The sequence below is a fragment of the Colletotrichum scovillei genome (assembly GCF_011075155.1).
Source record: "Colletotrichum scovillei strain TJNH1 chromosome Unknown Contig00001, whole genome shotgun sequence".
Lineage (NCBI taxonomy): Eukaryota > Fungi > Ascomycota > Sordariomycetes > Glomerellales > Glomerellaceae > Colletotrichum > Colletotrichum scovillei.
In genome coordinates, this window is record NW_023336259.1 from 877,942 (window position 1) to 894,325 (window position 16,384).

Genomic DNA, 16,384 nt, shown 5'->3' on the forward strand with positions numbered 1-16,384 from the left:
TGCGTCTAGACCATGAAACCGACCTTCTGGTCAGGGTCGTCAGCCCTGTGTACGCCACCGCACCCTGAATCAGGGATACTGCCTCCCGTTCGCAGATCATCTGCGAGACTAAGGAGCCTGAACCTGCCGTCGAAAGTCCGGCATGAATGTGAGAGCCGGGGTTGTGCTGCTGCGCCCTCTGATGATCGAGTCTGGAACCTCCGCACCTGTTTTTCTTGGTGAGGTGTTTTTTCTTTTGGAAGAAGCACAGCCAACCGGCATTGCATCATCGATCTTGGGTTGTTTGCACACCCCCTCGAGACCTTTGATGTGCCGTCTTGAGGCTTAGATTGTGGCTCTGCTAGTGTTGAGCATTCCGTCAAGATTCTGAGCAGGTTTGACTGGACTTGGCAATATCATGTTATAGGAAACACTGAAACCTGCTGAATGCTTAATGTACAGTGGCCGGCCGATTTAACCGCTGACTACTACAGATATACTCGCTGTCAACAGATCTGCTGCCGAAGCCTGCTGTCAAAGAGGACCTCTCACCAAACAGCTGTGCTCACTAACCAAAGTTTCTAAACTGAGGCATTTCAAGACTTGACATCTCCCCACCTTTGATCCATGTTTTGTTAGATCCATCACCACACCCGGCAGTCAACTGATGATACTCGTCAAGATGTCAGCCCAAACTTGGATACAAAGTAGGAATTGGGTTTATTAGTTGATTCAACATTCGAGTCTGCCTTCGACATCTTGGAGCAATATTGATGCACTCCAAGCACTTGCAGTATTTCAAGTGACTGTACCACACACTGACCAATATAAATCCTCACATGTTGTTCCAATGAAAGTACAAAACAAGTAAGGATGAGACAATGGAGACTTGCTAATAGCAGCATAAGGATTGGACCACGGGGTCAAAAGTCTGAATACACCACCGACGAATTACCAGCCAAACTCACCAGGACCCAGCACAGAAATGTTATCGTCATCGACCTGATGAACGACCCCGAGAACAAGTATAAAGGCCGGATTTGTCGTTCGATGTTCAATATGCCAACCTCCGGCGTGAAAACGTTCTACAGTTTTGACGCGCAGTGATTGGGTGCGGTGCTTGTAGTATCTGACCTGTGAGATGGTGCAGCCAGATTGTCTGCGCCATCTCTAACATTCGTAGAATATTAGGGAGGAGTGAGAAAAGCTCTGCTCAGAGGATTTCCGGGGCCTGTAAAGCTGCCAGGCGGTCGCGATCGGAGTCGTCTTCCGTGTCGGTTCCCTATAAATTGCGGTCGCGAGTGGAGACATATCACCGGCCCGGTGAATGCGCTCGGGCCGGAGCTCCGCGAAAGCTCGGAGCCAGAACCGGGCCGGGTAATTGTGGTAAAAGGAGTCGAAATAGAGTTAACCCCAGAAAGAAGACGCAGGTGACAGGACGAAAACTTCATTGAGATCAATGAATACGTTAGCCCATCTCGCAGACTATTCCTCTCGGAATATCGGTAATATTAGCTAAAAGAATTTGAAGGGGTGATCATCGCCGAAGACGGGCTCGGTAGTCGAGCGCTCGGTGTGGGGTATCGGCTTCCGGATTTCGGGGGATGCCCCGCCGCCAAGTGGGTGGGCAGCACGCAATCTGCGCGTTAGACGTTTCCAAAGGGCACAGTATGCGCTTCGACCAGTGCTGAAGCTTCCTTGTGACCAGAGCCACAGCGCGCTCGAGCTAACGCGACCGTCGACGGCGTCACGGATAGTGCGAACTGTGAAGTCCGCATGTGCTTCATTCCTGCTTGGGCGACACTTGTACATTCAGCTGTGAATTATACGGCGATGATAGTCAATCGATGGTTTGCGGCTTTCATTTCGAGCATGGCTTTTGTGAATCTGAATAGGCTTGGTGCTGTAGGTAGTCGTCGTTGTGCGCTTTGGTGACGAAAGTGGAAGCGTGGCTCAGGTGTTCTTCCATCCGAGGTCCTGTGCCTGACTGTGCTGATCTCATCTGGCGCAGACCTTCCCAGCTGGGCCAATGTCTGTGACCCTCCCATTCCCCATCCCCATCCTCAACCCCCCACCCCTGGCAGTGTCCAACATCATCCTTCCATCACCTGCCGTTTCGGTGCCATCTCTTTGACATCGTCAACTTGCGATGGAACCGAGAACCGACGTTCTTATTGTTTAGTTTTCCTTCCATTCACTAATCTTGATCAGTTCCTGCTTGCTTGCACCGTCTTCTCCGTTTTGTATCCACAAGATCTACCGAGATCTACCTTGCGTCATCCATCCTCTGGCCCCCCCGGTCAGGAACGAAGCCAAAGCTGCGGCATCGGGGGATTCTCCAACCCCACCCCGCCCATCCATCACCACAGCTCAGCTCGGCTCGGGTCTCAGGAACCGAGTCAAGATCGGCGGCGACGCAAGCTTGAGCTTTTTTGCTTGACGGTCGAATTCAATCATATAGATCCCTTGCCCGCCTACGCGACGGCCCTGCCCACCATGGTCGTCTTTGTTGATCTAGACGACGAGGACATGGAGCCCCTTCACGTTCTCGAGGCACGCCGCCTGGCAACTGCCGCTGCTGTCGCGACTGATGCATTGGATTCAAGCAGTCGCGAGCTCGAGCACATGCTTGAGAAGCCGGCGATTGGCCCGGCCCCGTTGGTGACACCGGCTCCCGTACCAGAGCCAACACCGACATTTCAGAGTGCTGCTACTGAGGCTTTTGGCTGCTATCCGTAAGCTCCGTTTACTCTCCCCCCGTATCACGCGCATGTAGCTGTAGAATACCACGACTGACACCGTACCCTCCTTTCCCGCAGCATCGTCATGTCAATAGCTGAACACATCGATCTCAACACCCTCGACAGTCTCGCCCGCACCTCGCGCCAGGTCCGCCAGGGTCTGCTGCAATACCGCTCCATCCTCCTCTCTTCGACGCTGCACTGCTCCAATGAGGCCGTCCCCGTCGACCCAGAGTCCACGTTCCGCTTTCGTGCGAGAGCCGGCAACTGGTATTACATGGAAGATGGCCGGAACTACAACGGCAAGAGCGGCAGCTGTGCCCGAGACCTGGTGACGGAGTGTAGGAGGTGCAAGACCGTCGTGTGCAGGGTATGCCGTCCTATGCCTTGCCATATGCTCTTGGCCCCATCCCACCGAGAAGCGATTCCCTTACAGGCGTGAAAGGGTGGGAAGGGGTACCAAGAGCATTTGAGGCAATGGCCCGGGGAGGATAGAGAGCTTGCCAAGTAAAATTGATTGCTGACACTTATAAACAGAACTGCGCTATCAAGCCGCCAGCCTCCAACGCTCTCCGCGAGCGTCATCGTAGGCTGTGCCAATGTTGTACCAAGGCCCCCATCGCAACTTTCGTCAATCACGCGCTAGAGCCAGAAACACCTCTGCTCGACGATGCCGTGAGACGAGAGATTTGCCGATGCGACGTCGAAGGCGTCTGGCTGTGTCAGCCCTGTGGGCGGAGCATGCGCGGGGCCGATCACGACTACCAGCGGTATGAGACTCCTTCCTTTCTCACTATGCTGAAGATTCACAAGGCCTGTTCTTGCTAATGTTCACCCTCCGCCATAGTATCTGGAAATGGCGGGCTCACTATGGAGAAGTCCTCGGCGGCCTGGGAACGGGCATCGGCGAGGGCGACCGCGGCGTCATCTGCGGTCGCGAGACCGCTTGCGCCGGCGCTAAGGAGCGTGAGAATGAGACGGATTGTGATGCCGAGGACGCGGCCGTCACCGGCGCGAACCTGTGGACGGCCACGGACCAGGTACACCTCGACACTGTGCGATATGAGCGCACACCGAGTCCCCAGCTCGGCCCCGGGTACGAGAGGCACGAGATTGAGGGGATTGGAGGCGTCGTGAAGACCAAATTAGTCCGCATGGTGAGAGTCGGTGCGTGCGTGCCCGAGTGGGACGACGAGAAGAGCCATCACAACATCCTCGGAAGAGAGGTGAAGGGCATCAGGCGGAGTTGGTGTGGCTGGTGCTATAGAGTCATTCCCGGTGAGGCTGATTTGAACAAGGCGGGCGTTACGATGCGTCAGCTTTGAGGGCTGGCCTTTCTTTCGGGATGTTTGCTTTTTAATGATTTGATGACAACTCTTAATTCGTGAAAAGGTAGTTAGGGATCACCATCGGGGAATCTGCCTCGACGCAGGAATGGACTCGACCTTGTACTGAGACGGCAAGCTAAATAGCTGCCGGGTAGAAGATGGATAGAAAAAGTTTGATAGTGCCAACCTGCCGTTAATTCCACATGAATACGCATGAAATATCGACATAAGAAGCTATATATAGGTCTCGTCAAGTCATTTCTCGTCACCAGCACAAGCAGGCGCCCCTCTGGGTCGGGGGCTCGGGACAAGGTGGCTGGAAGGTGGAGTGGTTAATGGCAAACAATCAATTGATTCGCCTACCAGCCTTACTTGACGACAGGCTGAGCGAGTGCCCGATTTCGAATTCCAGCTTCAGCACCAAAAATGTAGCTACGCCGGTGGAGAACTCTTTTTAGGCCTCATGTCAACTGGAGTCTGAGTGTGGCTTATTGTGAGCCAAGTGGAACAGCCAAGCCAGGTGTGAGAGAAAGAGATGAGCCATATGGGGTAGTCAAGGTTTAAAGACGTCTAGCATCCAGTGATTCATGCCGTGTGATAGCGAAAGTTGGTAGAAGAATTATACACGAGTTTCTATGGCCCCTGATCTTTTTTATCTCTCTTTCATTGTACAGATTGTTTGGGAGTTTTTTCGGTCTCCGCGTATCGTGACCTGCCTCTATCCTACATGTCTCCCAGCCGATTTTGTGACACGCCCCTAATGGTTTGATGGTACAGAGAATAAATGTGCCATACGTCTCGCCCCTCCTTGGGCCGCCTTCCCCCCTTTTCATCCCTTGGTGGTACAGAGAGCCCCAGCTTTCCCACGCAGAGGCCTCGGAACAGCAGGTCTTCCCCTCAATGCTTCTCATCTCATCGCCAAAAGTACAATAACAGACTCAGGCGTCCCAAGTTGCCAAGCAATCCAGCTTTTACCCTTCCCCGAGTAAGAATTCGTTTCGGTTTTTTTGCGTCCGTCTTCTTTTACAGCTCACCCCGGAAGAGCATCTCCTTTCTGCGCGAGCGGTCCTCGCGGGCCTTTGTGCGGATACCACCCCAGCGACTCTTGACGGCCTCGAGCTTCTGCGCGAGCTTCTGCGTGTGCTCCCGCGGGGCGGGCGTGCAGATGGTGATGAAGGTCTCGGAGCAGTCGAACTTGCGCGCGAGGGCCGAGACGGACCAGAAGTCCGGGTCTTGGGCGCGGAGCTTGCGGATCTCGGCGACGTCGTCCTTGGAGAGGTGGTAGCGCGGGTTGGCGCCGCGGGAGGGGACGTTGAGGGCCGGGGGGAGGGGTGTTGTTGATTTTGATGAGGATGTTGCTTGTGAGGAGGCGGAGGCGAAGAGGGCGGAGAGGTTTGCGCGGCGGCGGGGGTCGGAGGCGGGCAGGAACTTGAAGGGGGTGTGGTAGACGGAGGGGGCGGCGGAGGGCGGGTTGTAGATGATTGTGTCGCCGGCGGATGGGGTCGAGGGGAGGAAGTCGGGGTGGGGAGGGATGTTGAGGGCGCGCTTTGTGCGGGAGAAGGTCTTGTGGCCTCTTCGGGGGACGGCGGTGGTGGTGGTGGTTGCTTGTTGGCGGAGGAGGGATGCCAGCGTGGCGGCTGGTCTTGTCAATGTCCTGGCCTCCATTGTCGGTTGTAGGTTGTGATGATGAAGCTTGGGAAGAGTTCCGTGTTCCGTAGCTGTGGTCTCTCTCGTTCACTTTTTTCGAGGACGCCGGTTAGGAGGAGCTTGAGATGGCCAATTGAATGGTTTTCTTGAGAGAGTGTGTGACAGCACGGCCAGCGTCGCTTCGGCGCGAGTCTCGGACGGGTCGACTGCGGCGCTGGGGGGGAAGGCTTTGATGAGTTGGTCGCGTGCTACGGGGGAAGCTGTTTCGCGATGCTGTTCGGGAGACCCTGAGGCGATGATCTGAAGTTTTTCGAACAGCCGATTGGAAATTTGGCTTAGGTAATACAGCATGTGGAGCGAGCTGTCCCAAAAGGGACGCTCCAATGATTAGGTAAGTAAGTTGCTGTCGCCTTGCGTTCCCCAGTCACGCCTCAGGCATTCAGTGCAAGTTGGCCTTCGCTCTTATCGATAGTATCACATGACATATCACGTGTCAAGCACTCAACGGAGGATGGAAAGTTGGAGACACCAAGGAAAACGGGCTGGTCCGAGAAAGTGGAACTGATTGGATCAAGGTTTCCTTGGCTTTGTCTGCCAGCGCAGCGTCGCCGGTGACGTCTGCGAAGCTTCCGGGGGCGCCCCTTTACCTTCCGCGTTACCTCCCCCGATCCTCGCTGTCGGTTGCTCCAGTGAAAGGTAGAAAAGGCGAAAAGAGCAAGAAGGAAGGTTAAACGCAAACAAAACAAGAATGACAACTTTGTGGTTTCGGGGAAAGCATCTCGCAACCGCGCCGCGGCAACGGTGTTGCTCCCGTCGGCTTTTGCTATAGTTTCCTCGTGCCCTGTTGAGAGCATCTGATGCGCCAAGGGAGGTGGTTACGTGGAGTAGTGTTTTTCCCAAGAAATACCAAGAGAAAGAAGGCATCATTGCAATGCGTTATTTTCCGCAATAGCACGTGTAGACATATTTCCCATCAGAAGCTGTTGGAAAGATTCTACTACCATTCTACGCATTGGTGTTGTTTATGCAGAATTGGCAGTGACGTGCTTTCCATGGGGCCTGGGTTTTCCAGGGACCAAGTGTAAAGCGAGGCGGGAAGCCCGATTTACGCAGGGATTCGTGCCTTGCCGGCGCAAGAGGGTCTACAGAGTACAGGCAGTGCAGAAGGCAAAGAGGGGTCCTTGGTGCTGAGTAGTGAGCGGTAAGTGAGAACGAGGCGGCAGAAGAGGAGTCTTTTTACTGTGCGGTTTTGGCATCTTTTCTACTTTGTCATGACCGCTTTTTGGAAGATCTCTTCTTTCTGAGGGAATAAATCGCGAGCGCCTACGGGCTGGCCCAGTAACGGGTTCGGTGACTGGGTACTCCTGCGAGCTTAATGCTTCCTTCTAAACCCCTCAGATGTGATGGAGACCACTGATGCAGAGTCCGTGGGGAAAAAACATGTCAAAGAAGAAAGAAGGCCGCGACCGAGGCTGACGACGTGGGAGGGTGGAGAGAGTGTTGGATGGGGGATCAGTTTGAAGCCAAAAACAGGGAACGAAAAGAACTTTTTGGGGGCGTGAACAGCTCAATGTTGGCAGAAGCCAGAACCAAGAACGCCAGAACCTAGGTGTCTTCTGACGCCTCTCTGTTGCATGCTTCCCGAGTCCCGACTTTTTCGTCTGAACAGGGAAGAGGGGCGATCCTTGTCGTTTCTTCGGCCATGTTCCACCAGCTATCAAACAAACCCTCATCAAGGATGTAGAGTGGTCAGCGTTTTCGGATACAAGAGCAGAGAAGCCAGAGACACAAGAGAGACCGAGAGACAAGGGTACTAGGGGTTCGGTGGTCGTTGAGTAGCTTTACTTCAGACGGGGGGAATCTCCGAGAGGTTCATGGGCTGTGACGCTGGGAACACTTTAAGAGAAATACGCGAGTCAACTGACTCTGCTATAATAAACTCAGGGATGGAGCTACTATTCCGCAGTCGCCGACTTATCGTACACGATAATGCGGACTGGGGATTGACTGATGATGGGGATCATAACGGGGGTTCAACTCAGTGAACAACGCCCCGACAGAAACCGAGACCAAAAAAAGTTGTCGTTGAGGGGTCTCAGACATCGAATCTCTAGTCACTACTGCGTGCTGCATTGTGAAAGAGAAGGGGTCCAGGGTCGAGACTAGGCTGAGCTGTCCCTACGGCTACCGAAAGTTGACTAAAGGGAGAAGGGAAGACTTGGCGATGCGTCCGAATCGGGTAACTTGGAAGACGACAAGAAAGTCAACGGGTCGCATTCGACATTTCAGCCCCTTCAGGTCAGGAGGGCACAGGGAAATGAGCTCCTGTAGGACGCGTGTGAGATTAATGGTGATATCCAGTTAGACCTTGGAAGAGCAAAAGAAAAGAAAGCTACGAGAACTTTAGTCGGGCGTCCCAAACAGATTACATATTGGATACGGACGGACGAAACACACGGACAGTCAGCCGATGTAATCCCAATTGGAACTCGAGACACGCCAGAGGAACGCCGGGCGACCGCTCATGGTCGACGGTCGTCTTCGTTTCCCCGCGTATCCATTCATCGCTGTCGTCGCTTGTGCGACTAACCGACTGTATGTAAGATGCGATTTTACGGCCGCCGATCGGTTCGCGGTCGCACAGTCCGCAGATGAAGGGGGAAAGGGCATTCAACAGTCCTCCCCAAGGCCAACGGGGATGTGTCCGGACAGAGTTTCGACAAGTGCAGCATGATAAACCATACAAAATGTATGCCTAGTCAGATTCCCCCTGACGCCGGTTGAGGGGCCATCGGAGGCTGCGGAAGTCAACGGGGGGGCTAGCGGAGGATTTCTTTTCTTGACCTGGGCCTAAACCAAGAAAGCTTAGGGGGGACAATTTGGAGAAGACGTGACGCGGTGCCTGAGCTACACTACTGTCGGTGACAAAGATGAGAGGCGAGATGAGATCGCGTCCGGTTCGCCTTTGGAGATATCGGGCTCTCTGCTAAGGCTTCTCCTGGGTGTCTTGGGCTGTGATGGTTTGTCATGGTCATTCTGGATAAGCGGCACGGAAGTAACAGAGTGAGGTAAGGAACAATGCAAATACATAGTGAGGCTCGCAGTATCTCGCCTTACAAGATATAGTGGGTAGATACTTGGGTAAATGCTTGGGTAGAAACCCGTGCAGTCAACGGTACTTGCTGCGAGGTATACCAAGGCAGTAGGTAGTGGTGAGTGGTGAGTGGTGACGGAAGGGAGAAGGAAGGGGGGCCAGACATGTCACCCGCAGCAACTTCCTTCGGCGCGGCATCACGTCAATGCAAAAACTCTAAACAACGTTGGGAGATACGGGGCTGGCGACGGGCGACGTAGACGTCGGGTACGTTGCGACGTGGGAACGTGACGGGGACACCCCTTTTTTCATAGGTAAGCTGCTGAGGTATTCGTACCTAGGGACGCAGTACTAAGTGGGCGTTGTGGACGGGTGACTGACGGTTGACTGTTCCCCTTTGATCGTTTGGTGGGAACGTTTTAGTTTCTCTTAGCTGACGGAGCAGCGTTGGGCAGGAAGCAATCAGGAACCTGCGCGAGAGCGAGGAAAGGAAGGGAAACCAAAGTATCCCGTAACATATCCATACTTACCTTCCTCACCTTACCTTAGGTACTCCGTAGAGCGTAGTATATGTAAATGGACCGAAAAAACATGATCCGCTGACTGCCGAGAAGCGACGCGAAAGCTGCTCCTGACAGGCGATAATAACTGCCCCTTCCCCATCCTTTTCTTTCCTTTCGCTCCTAAATTGACATTTCCTGACGCTTCCATGCCCGAATGAATCTGTATACCCGTATCTTATTGTAGCATCTGCTGCATCCAGCATTCTCGATACCACTTCACCAGACAGACGTCCACCGCCTTGCCCGCATCTACTGTACCAGCACCGCACCCGCAATCCGCCTCACCGGAGACCAGAAAAGCAATCCATCTTATCCACCAAATAACGGGACCAACCCGCCTACCTCATCCAACCGAACTCATCTCTTACGGAGCATCTCCAGGTCTCCAACAACCACAAGCAAGGCACAGCAGACCCAGGCCTGGGCCTCTCTTACAGATCAGCACCACAAGGCTCCTGCAGCAGGGGTCAAATCATCAGGAAACCGCCAATCCGCTTGCTCATCCTCTGGACCTGTTGCGTCACACGCTCCCGCCTTTCTCTCTCCCCCCAGCTTCCTAAATCCTCGCTCGTCAATCAGGGACCGCTTCTCGAGGCCGTCTTTATCGAGCGCCAATTTTCGAACGAGACTACTGGCTGCATTTCGTGGTCTGCGTGCCCACGGCAGAGAAGCGATTCGGTCACCCCTCTTCCTACTTGTCTCTTCGTCGCCTTCGACTAAGAGACACAGTCAAAAAGTGACACAGCAAAGCGGCAGACGATCCTAAAAGGGACCAAGACTAAGACGGACTGCGAAGACAGACACCTGACTGCCGTCTCCTCCAACAACGCCATCAATCCAAAAAAGACCAACGCCGTTCCGTGTACATCATCCCATTTCTCCATCGCTCACGAGTCTCAACGGCTAGTCCGCTTCCATTCCCCAAGTTCTGCACGCAGGGGAACTGCGCACATTCTCGGCTCTTCCCCCTTGGTGTTGCGCTGCTCTACTATTGAATCGTTCTGGTATGTACATCTCGATACTATTATCCCACCCTTCGGATATCCCATGTCCACCACCCCCAAACCCATACCCAACCCCATCCATGTACCTACCCTCTGTACCGTTCAGGTAAAAAAAGAACATCTTGGTTGTCTTGGCCGGGGGTGTCTCCGGCGGCGGCGCTGTTACCTGCTGCGGACGGCGTGCGCATGTATTGCTTGCTTGCTGCTGCCGATGCGCTGCTCTTTTTTTTTCTGCCTCGCCGACTGGACGCTCCTATGACAATCAATCACCGCACTCGCACACTTGCACCCCCTTCCACTTTCCCCTTCCCTTGCAGTGACCCCAAAAGGGCGAATCGCGGGAATATACGTCAGGGTCACAGGGTCACCAAAAGCCAATCTATTTGTCCCCCCACCACCTGTTTTCCCAGACTTCGTTTATCCACGTCCCTTCCCCCCTCTCTTTCCTCGGGGCCTACATAACATCACGCCAACCTCGGGGTCCCTGCTTGTTGAAGAGAGACATTCCATTAACTCTTGGTCCCTTTTCCCACAGAAACCACCCTATACCATTGTGTCAGCAAATCCACCTGCATCCCACCTCTTAGACACCAAAACCACCAACACCGCTGACTCGAACAACCCTGTATCAAGATGAGCCTAGTCGAGGCAAACCCCAACAACATCGCCGAGACGATCGTACAGCACCCCGCCGTCGTCGCTCACAATATGGCTGGCACCACAAGCGGCGATGCGACGCCCCGCGCCTCGAGCCACAATGAGCCCCAATCGGACAACACGAAGAAGGACGTGAAGAACAAGGTGCGCGGATTGTTCGGACTCGGCAAAAAGAAGGAAGAGTCAAATGTCTCCAACAAGTCTTCGTCGTCTGCCAAACCTGCAGCGACCGTCACCAGCAACCCCTACTTGACACGGGATACCTCTAGAGCTTCAGCTCGGTCTACGACATCGCCTTACGTGCACCCTTCATCGCCAAGCCGTGGAATGTCTACGTCCCCGCGAGTGCCATCCCCGGCGGGCTCCCAGATCTTCGAGCGAGATGTCGACAACATGTCAATTAAGCCTCAATCGCCTGCCATTCCGTCGCATATTCAGACCGAGAACCATATCCCTCCCGTGTTGGACGCATCATCCGAAGCCATCACAAACGACCACCTTGATCCGAACAGCGTCGAGATTGTCACCCACTCTCAGCATCAACCAGCTGCAGCAGCTGTCACCGGCGCCAACGGAAACGGTACACCTCACCCTCCCGATTCTATGACTGCATCATGGACCGATGAGCTCCGTGCATTTGCGGATCGCGAAGACGCTTCCAACTACAATGCGCTCGATAATGCCGACGTGCGCAGGCTGAGCTTCATCTCTTTTGCCGACGTCGTGCAGGCCGAGCAGGGCGGCCACGGCGGCGCAGCAGGTTCTCGTGACTCCATTCATGTCGCTGGGCTGACGTCCCTCTCGTCCATCAACGCCCGCTCGCCCTCACCCATCCGATCACCAGTCTCTTCTCAGGGACCGGGCACCTCGCCGCCAACAAGCAACCCCGCGTCTGTGAAGGGACTGGAAATGTCCCCCGGACGCAAATCTCTTGGCAGCCCAATTTCGTCCCATCACAACCTCAACATGAGCGGCGAGCTCAACATTGAGACGATGTCGCAAGCGCTCAGGCGCACGGGAAGCACGGATCTCAGCGGGGTCCGCAGCTTGCCCACGAGCCCGATCGAGGGGCCATCACGTTAAGGAGAAGACCATGACGGGACGTTTGATGAAAATTGAAGCGAAAACAAAACAAATTTACGTTACGGAGTCGGAGGCAAACCGGAGAAACCATTGATACCAAAGTGGACGTTCTATGACACTTTTTCTTTTCACCACTGATTTTTTGTCGTTTTTTTCTTCTATTCAAATGCTGAAGATTGGGCCAGCACTCGTTGATGGAGGCTAGCTCATCGAATTAGAGAGGGAGGGAAACGTGTTTTTCTTCTCTTCACATGCGTTTTTCTTCTACCTCGATAGGCTTCGATTTTGGAGTTGGGCAAAGCAAGATAAATATTGATATCATGTGCTTATCGCAATCTGACGAGCGCTATACGTGTGGCATGTGCGTGATTGGTAGTTTCCTTTCGAATCGGGAACATCTTCCGTCCCCATCGGCCTACTCCTACGCCCAGCGATTTATGCCTTTCTGTTGCAGCTGTATCATCATGTTCTTCACAAGGACGTACGCAGAATTCCAGATGGCGAGAATACAGACTGATGTGAGATGACTTTGTGAAAACGAAATTTTGCAAGTGAAGTAGCCCAACACATGTCATTGGTGTACGTTGAGTGTGAGGGCCGTTCGGTATCCTGATAGCGTACTAAACCGTCCGAATGAACAAGTTAGCGCCAACGGCTGAGGTAGTCCACGTGTCGCCGAAGGAAATTTTCTCAATTATTTCTTCGGACACCTAGGTAGAGTTCTGGGATCGTGAGGAGTTAGCTCAGCCGTAGGTCGGGCTGTCATGAGGGTGGGGATCACATACTGTACAGTCTGTCTTTTTCATCTTCTTCTAGGTCGGTTGGCAACGGCTCAGATTTGGCATTTCGTAATTGATCTCGCATGTGCAAGACCAAGTTTTTTTTTTCGTCGCTTTTTTAGTACCATGTCATGATTCACTATAAACCCACGTTTCTTCTCATGCTAATTATCAAGATATGTACGCAGGACTCTTTTTTTCTTGAGATGAGGTAGTGAATAGAGTGCAAATAATCAATTGGGTAAGATAATGGCTTTATACGGTATCATAAGTTGATCATTTTATTCCATAAACCCAACCTTTAACGTCTCCCACTCCCCCCTCTTTTCAACCCGTCCACCAAATCTCTACACACAGTACGACTGCTTTACCGATCATAAGTCCTAGCCTTGGGCATCTTCTTCTCCTCCATGGCCTCCACGTCCTTCTGCTTGTAAAAGTGCGGCGCCAGCTCGGCGAGCCACTTGCTCTCGATGGGCATGCAGCTGCGCATGTACTCCTTTGTCGTCTGCACGAGCTCGAAATACACGAGCATCTTGGTCGGCGGGTCGACGCCCATGAGCACCGACGACGGGTGCACGTAGACGGTGGCGTTCTTCTTGACGGTGCGGTAGCTGTCGCCGCTGCGCTGCAGGCGCGCCGCGTTGGGGAAGAAGCCGGCCGTCAACGCGCGCTTGATGGGCGGCAGGTTGGACGCGCCGCAGCTCGAGGGCGAGACCTCGACGCGCTCGCAGAGCTTGGCCAGCTGGTCGCGCACGTCGCGCGCCCGCGTCAGGGAGCGCTGCTGCAGGAAGTTCTCGCGCGACCAGATGGGCGAGAAGTCGCTGTCGACCCACTGGTTCCAGATGTTGAGGAGCGTCAGGTGGTCGCCGCCCTCCTTGACGGTGAAGCGGGCGCGCGCCGAGTCGGCGTGGATCTTCTTGTCCTTGGGGCGGAAGAAGAGCGCCGAGGCCTCGCTTAGCATGGAGACGACGGAGAGCACCTCCTCGACGCAGCCCTCTTTGTCGGCGGCGAGGACGGCCTTGGCGAGCATCGGGTCCGTGGGGAATTCGGCCATCTGGCGGCCCATCTTGGTAAGCTCGCCCTTGTGGTTGAGGGCCTGGAGGGCAAAGAGCTGGTTCAGGGCGCCGATGAGGGCCTCGGTCGGCGGCGGGTCCATGAACTCAAAGTCAAGGAGTTCGTTGATGCCTAGCGACTTGAGCTGGAGGACGACGCCGTTCAGGTTCGTGCGCTGAATTTCGGGCATGGGCGACTCGTCCATCTCGTTCATGTAGGCGAACTTTGTGTAGAGGCGGAAGCACTTTCCGGGTCCGACGCGACCGGCACGACCACTCCTCTGGTTCGCGGACGCCCTTGAGCAGGGCGTCACGACGAGGTTTGACATGCCGGTGGCGGGGTTGTAGACGTTCTCCTTGACAAAGCCGGGGTCAATGACATAGACGATACCGTCAATTGTCAAACTGGTCTCGGCGATGTTGGTAGCCAGAACGACCTTGCGAGCACCTTCTGGGGTCGGTTCGAAGATCTTTGCCTGCAACTCCGATGGCAAGTTGGCGTAAATTGGACAGACAACAAGCTCCTTGACGCGACTTCCCAGCTTTTTCGCCGTATCGACTATTTGTTGTTCGGCCGCGTCGATCTCGTCTTGACCCGTGAGGAAGACAAGGATATCGCCCTTGCCCTGCGTTGTGTGGATTTGGAAGACTGTGGTGATGGCGGCTGCTAAGTAGTTGGCCTCTGGTGCTGGTGTGTAGTAAATGTCAACTGGGTATCTTCGTCCGGGGATGTTGTAAATAGGGGCATCGTCGAAATAAGCGGCGAACTTTTCGGCGTTCATCGTCGCTGATGAAATCAGTAATTTCAAGTCTGGCCGTTCCCTTGCCAGATCCTTGACCAGAGCAAGCAAGATATCTGTATGGACAGTTCTCTCGTGAGCTTCGTCAATCATGATAGCTGAGTACCCGGAAAGATCAGGTTCAGTCATGAACTCTCTCAGCAACATGCCGTCCGTCATGTATTTCAGAATCGTCTTGTCGCTCGTGTTGTCCTCGAAACGAATCGAGTATCCGACCTCCTGCCCGACCTTGACGCCAACCTCGTCTGCCACACGGGCAGCGACACTCATCGCAGCAACACGACGCGGCTGCGTGCAGCCGACCTTCATTCCGTTCTTGGTGAAACCAGCTTCGTGTAGATATTGCGGTAACTGTGTCGTCTTTCCGGAACCTGTTTCTCCAACAATAACCAGAATCTGATACTTTTCCATCGCCGCGAGAAAGTCATCTCGATATGCGTAAATGGGCAGGCTCTTCCTCGTCTCCTGGATTGTGAGCTGCTTCTTCTCTGCTGCCTCGATCTGCGCCGCCAGGAACTGTTGCTCCTTGGTCAGCTTGCCCTCCCCAGGCATACTTGATCCCAAGTTCCATTTGATGTACTGCTCCTCGTCCATGACGTAGGAGTAATCGTCGTTCTCTCTCTCCGACCTCTGAATCTGCGCCTTGGCCTTGGTGGCCTGTTCCCTTTCCCACTCTTCATGCTCCGTGACGAACTTTTCTTGCCCGTACTCATCCTTCTCCACGTATCTCTTGTACATCGCATCTTCTTTCCTCTTCTTGTCGATTTTGCCCTTCTCCGTGATGTAGTCCTCCGGTATGTAGTACCCATCCTTGTGGTCATCAATCTTGAGGCGTTCCTCCGCTAGCCGTAGAATCTCGCGGTTCTTGGTGAATTCAGCCTTCTCCCGCTCCGATAGCCTCACGCCGCTCCTCAACTCTTCCGTCTCTTCAGCGACCTGTTTGCGCAGCAGGGCAAGCTTCTCAGCCTCTCGTTTCCCGAGATACATCTGTCGACTCTTCATGCGGAGATCCTCCATGTTCGCCTTGCGATCCACCTCTGGCCGTCGGCTCTCAGCCGTCTTTGACTTCTTGTCATCCTTTTCCCGTAACCGCTTCGCAAAGGCCTCGCGCTCCTCAATGTCGCGCTGACGCTCCAGCTCCTCCTTCGCGCCGTCCGACAGGTCCGCGTCTCGATAGCGATCATCGTGGCTAAGCTTTACCCGCTTCGACGCAGACTCTTTGAACTCGGGCTCGTCATTGCCGTCCGCTTCCTCGGGTTCCGACGGTGGCTCCTCGTCCGCCCACCTGTCGTCGTCGTCTGCGTCTCGTTTGCGGTACTGTTTTGAGGGTCGGGCCGGTGATCTGGAGCGTGATCGTCTTCTCGAAGGTTTATCGCTGCGGTCGCGATCCCGGTGTCTTTCGCTCGAACGGTCGCGATGGCGCGATTTGTGCTTCTTCTTGTCCTTGACTACCTTGGCGGGACCGACCTCGTCGTCCTCCATGGGGAGGAAGGCGTACTTTTTTGATGCCATGGTCGTATGTATCAACCCAAACGTATGAGATGTAAACTTCTATGAGGTTTCGGGGTTCGGCCTGGCAGTCCGGAAAGAAGGTTTCGGGGTTCGGCCTGGCAGTCCGGAAAGAAGTTGATCAACAAGAAGCCTGGAATAGGCC

The 16,384-nt window shown here is 54.2% G+C and overlaps 4 protein-coding genes across 4 annotated transcripts; 2 read left to right on the forward strand and 2 right to left on the reverse strand.

Annotated features, from left to right (window-relative positions):
* The first annotated feature begins 2,034 nt into the window (after positions 1-2,034).
* HER10_EVM0006310 (uncharacterized protein) lies at positions 2,035-4,275 on the forward strand. The gene is made up of 4 exons (XM_035475899.1): positions 2,035-2,714; positions 2,799-3,090; positions 3,258-3,490; positions 3,568-4,275. Exons 1-4 carry the CDS (start codon positions 2,476-2,478, stop codon positions 4,043-4,045), a joined length of 1,242 nt encoding a protein of 413 aa, XP_035338433.1. The 5' UTR covers positions 2,035-2,475; the 3' UTR covers positions 4,046-4,275.
* Positions 4,276-4,593: 318 nt separating this feature from the next.
* HER10_EVM0003189 (uncharacterized protein) lies at positions 4,594-5,982 on the reverse strand. Its single transcript, XM_035472873.1, has one exon. The coding sequence runs from the start codon at positions 5,711-5,713 to the stop codon at positions 5,072-5,074; it is 642 nt and encodes a 213-aa protein (XP_035338158.1). The 5' UTR covers positions 5,714-5,982; the 3' UTR covers positions 4,594-5,071.
* A 3,391-nt stretch (positions 5,983-9,373) lies between these two features.
* On the forward strand, positions 9,374-12,529 carry HER10_EVM0010993 (uncharacterized protein). Its single transcript, XM_035480436.1, has one exon. The coding sequence runs from the start codon at positions 10,990-10,992 to the stop codon at positions 12,094-12,096; it is 1,107 nt and encodes a 368-aa protein (XP_035338885.1). The 5' UTR covers positions 9,374-10,989; the 3' UTR covers positions 12,097-12,529.
* A 662-nt stretch (positions 12,530-13,191) lies between these two features.
* On the reverse strand, positions 13,192-16,296 carry HER10_EVM0002220 (helicase associated domain-containing protein). Its single transcript, XM_035471941.1, has one exon. It carries the CDS (start codon positions 16,240-16,242, stop codon positions 13,243-13,245), a length of 3,000 nt encoding a protein of 999 aa, XP_035338066.1. The 5' UTR covers positions 16,243-16,296; the 3' UTR covers positions 13,192-13,242.
* Positions 16,297-16,384: the final 88 nt, after the last annotated feature.

Coding starts and splice junctions, on each gene's coding strand:
- HER10_EVM0006310 (XM_035475899.1), top strand. CDS start 2,476: ATGGTCGTCTTTGTTGATCTAGACGACGAGGACATGGAGCCCCTTCAC. Junction 2,715..2,798: donor GAGGCTTTTGGCTGCTATCC/GTAAGCTCCGTT, acceptor CCTTTCCCGCAG/CATCGTCATGTCAATAGCTG. Junction 3,491..3,567: donor GCCGATCACGACTACCAGCG/GTATGAGACTCC, acceptor CCTCCGCCATAG/TATCTGGAAATGGCGGGCTC.
- HER10_EVM0003189 (XM_035472873.1), bottom strand. CDS start 5,713: ATGGAGGCCAGGACATTGACAAGACCAGCCGCCACGCTGGCATCCCTC.
- HER10_EVM0010993 (XM_035480436.1), top strand. CDS start 10,990: ATGAGCCTAGTCGAGGCAAACCCCAACAACATCGCCGAGACGATCGTA.
- HER10_EVM0002220 (XM_035471941.1), bottom strand. CDS start 16,242: ATGGCATCAAAAAAGTACGCCTTCCTCCCCATGGAGGACGACGAGGTC.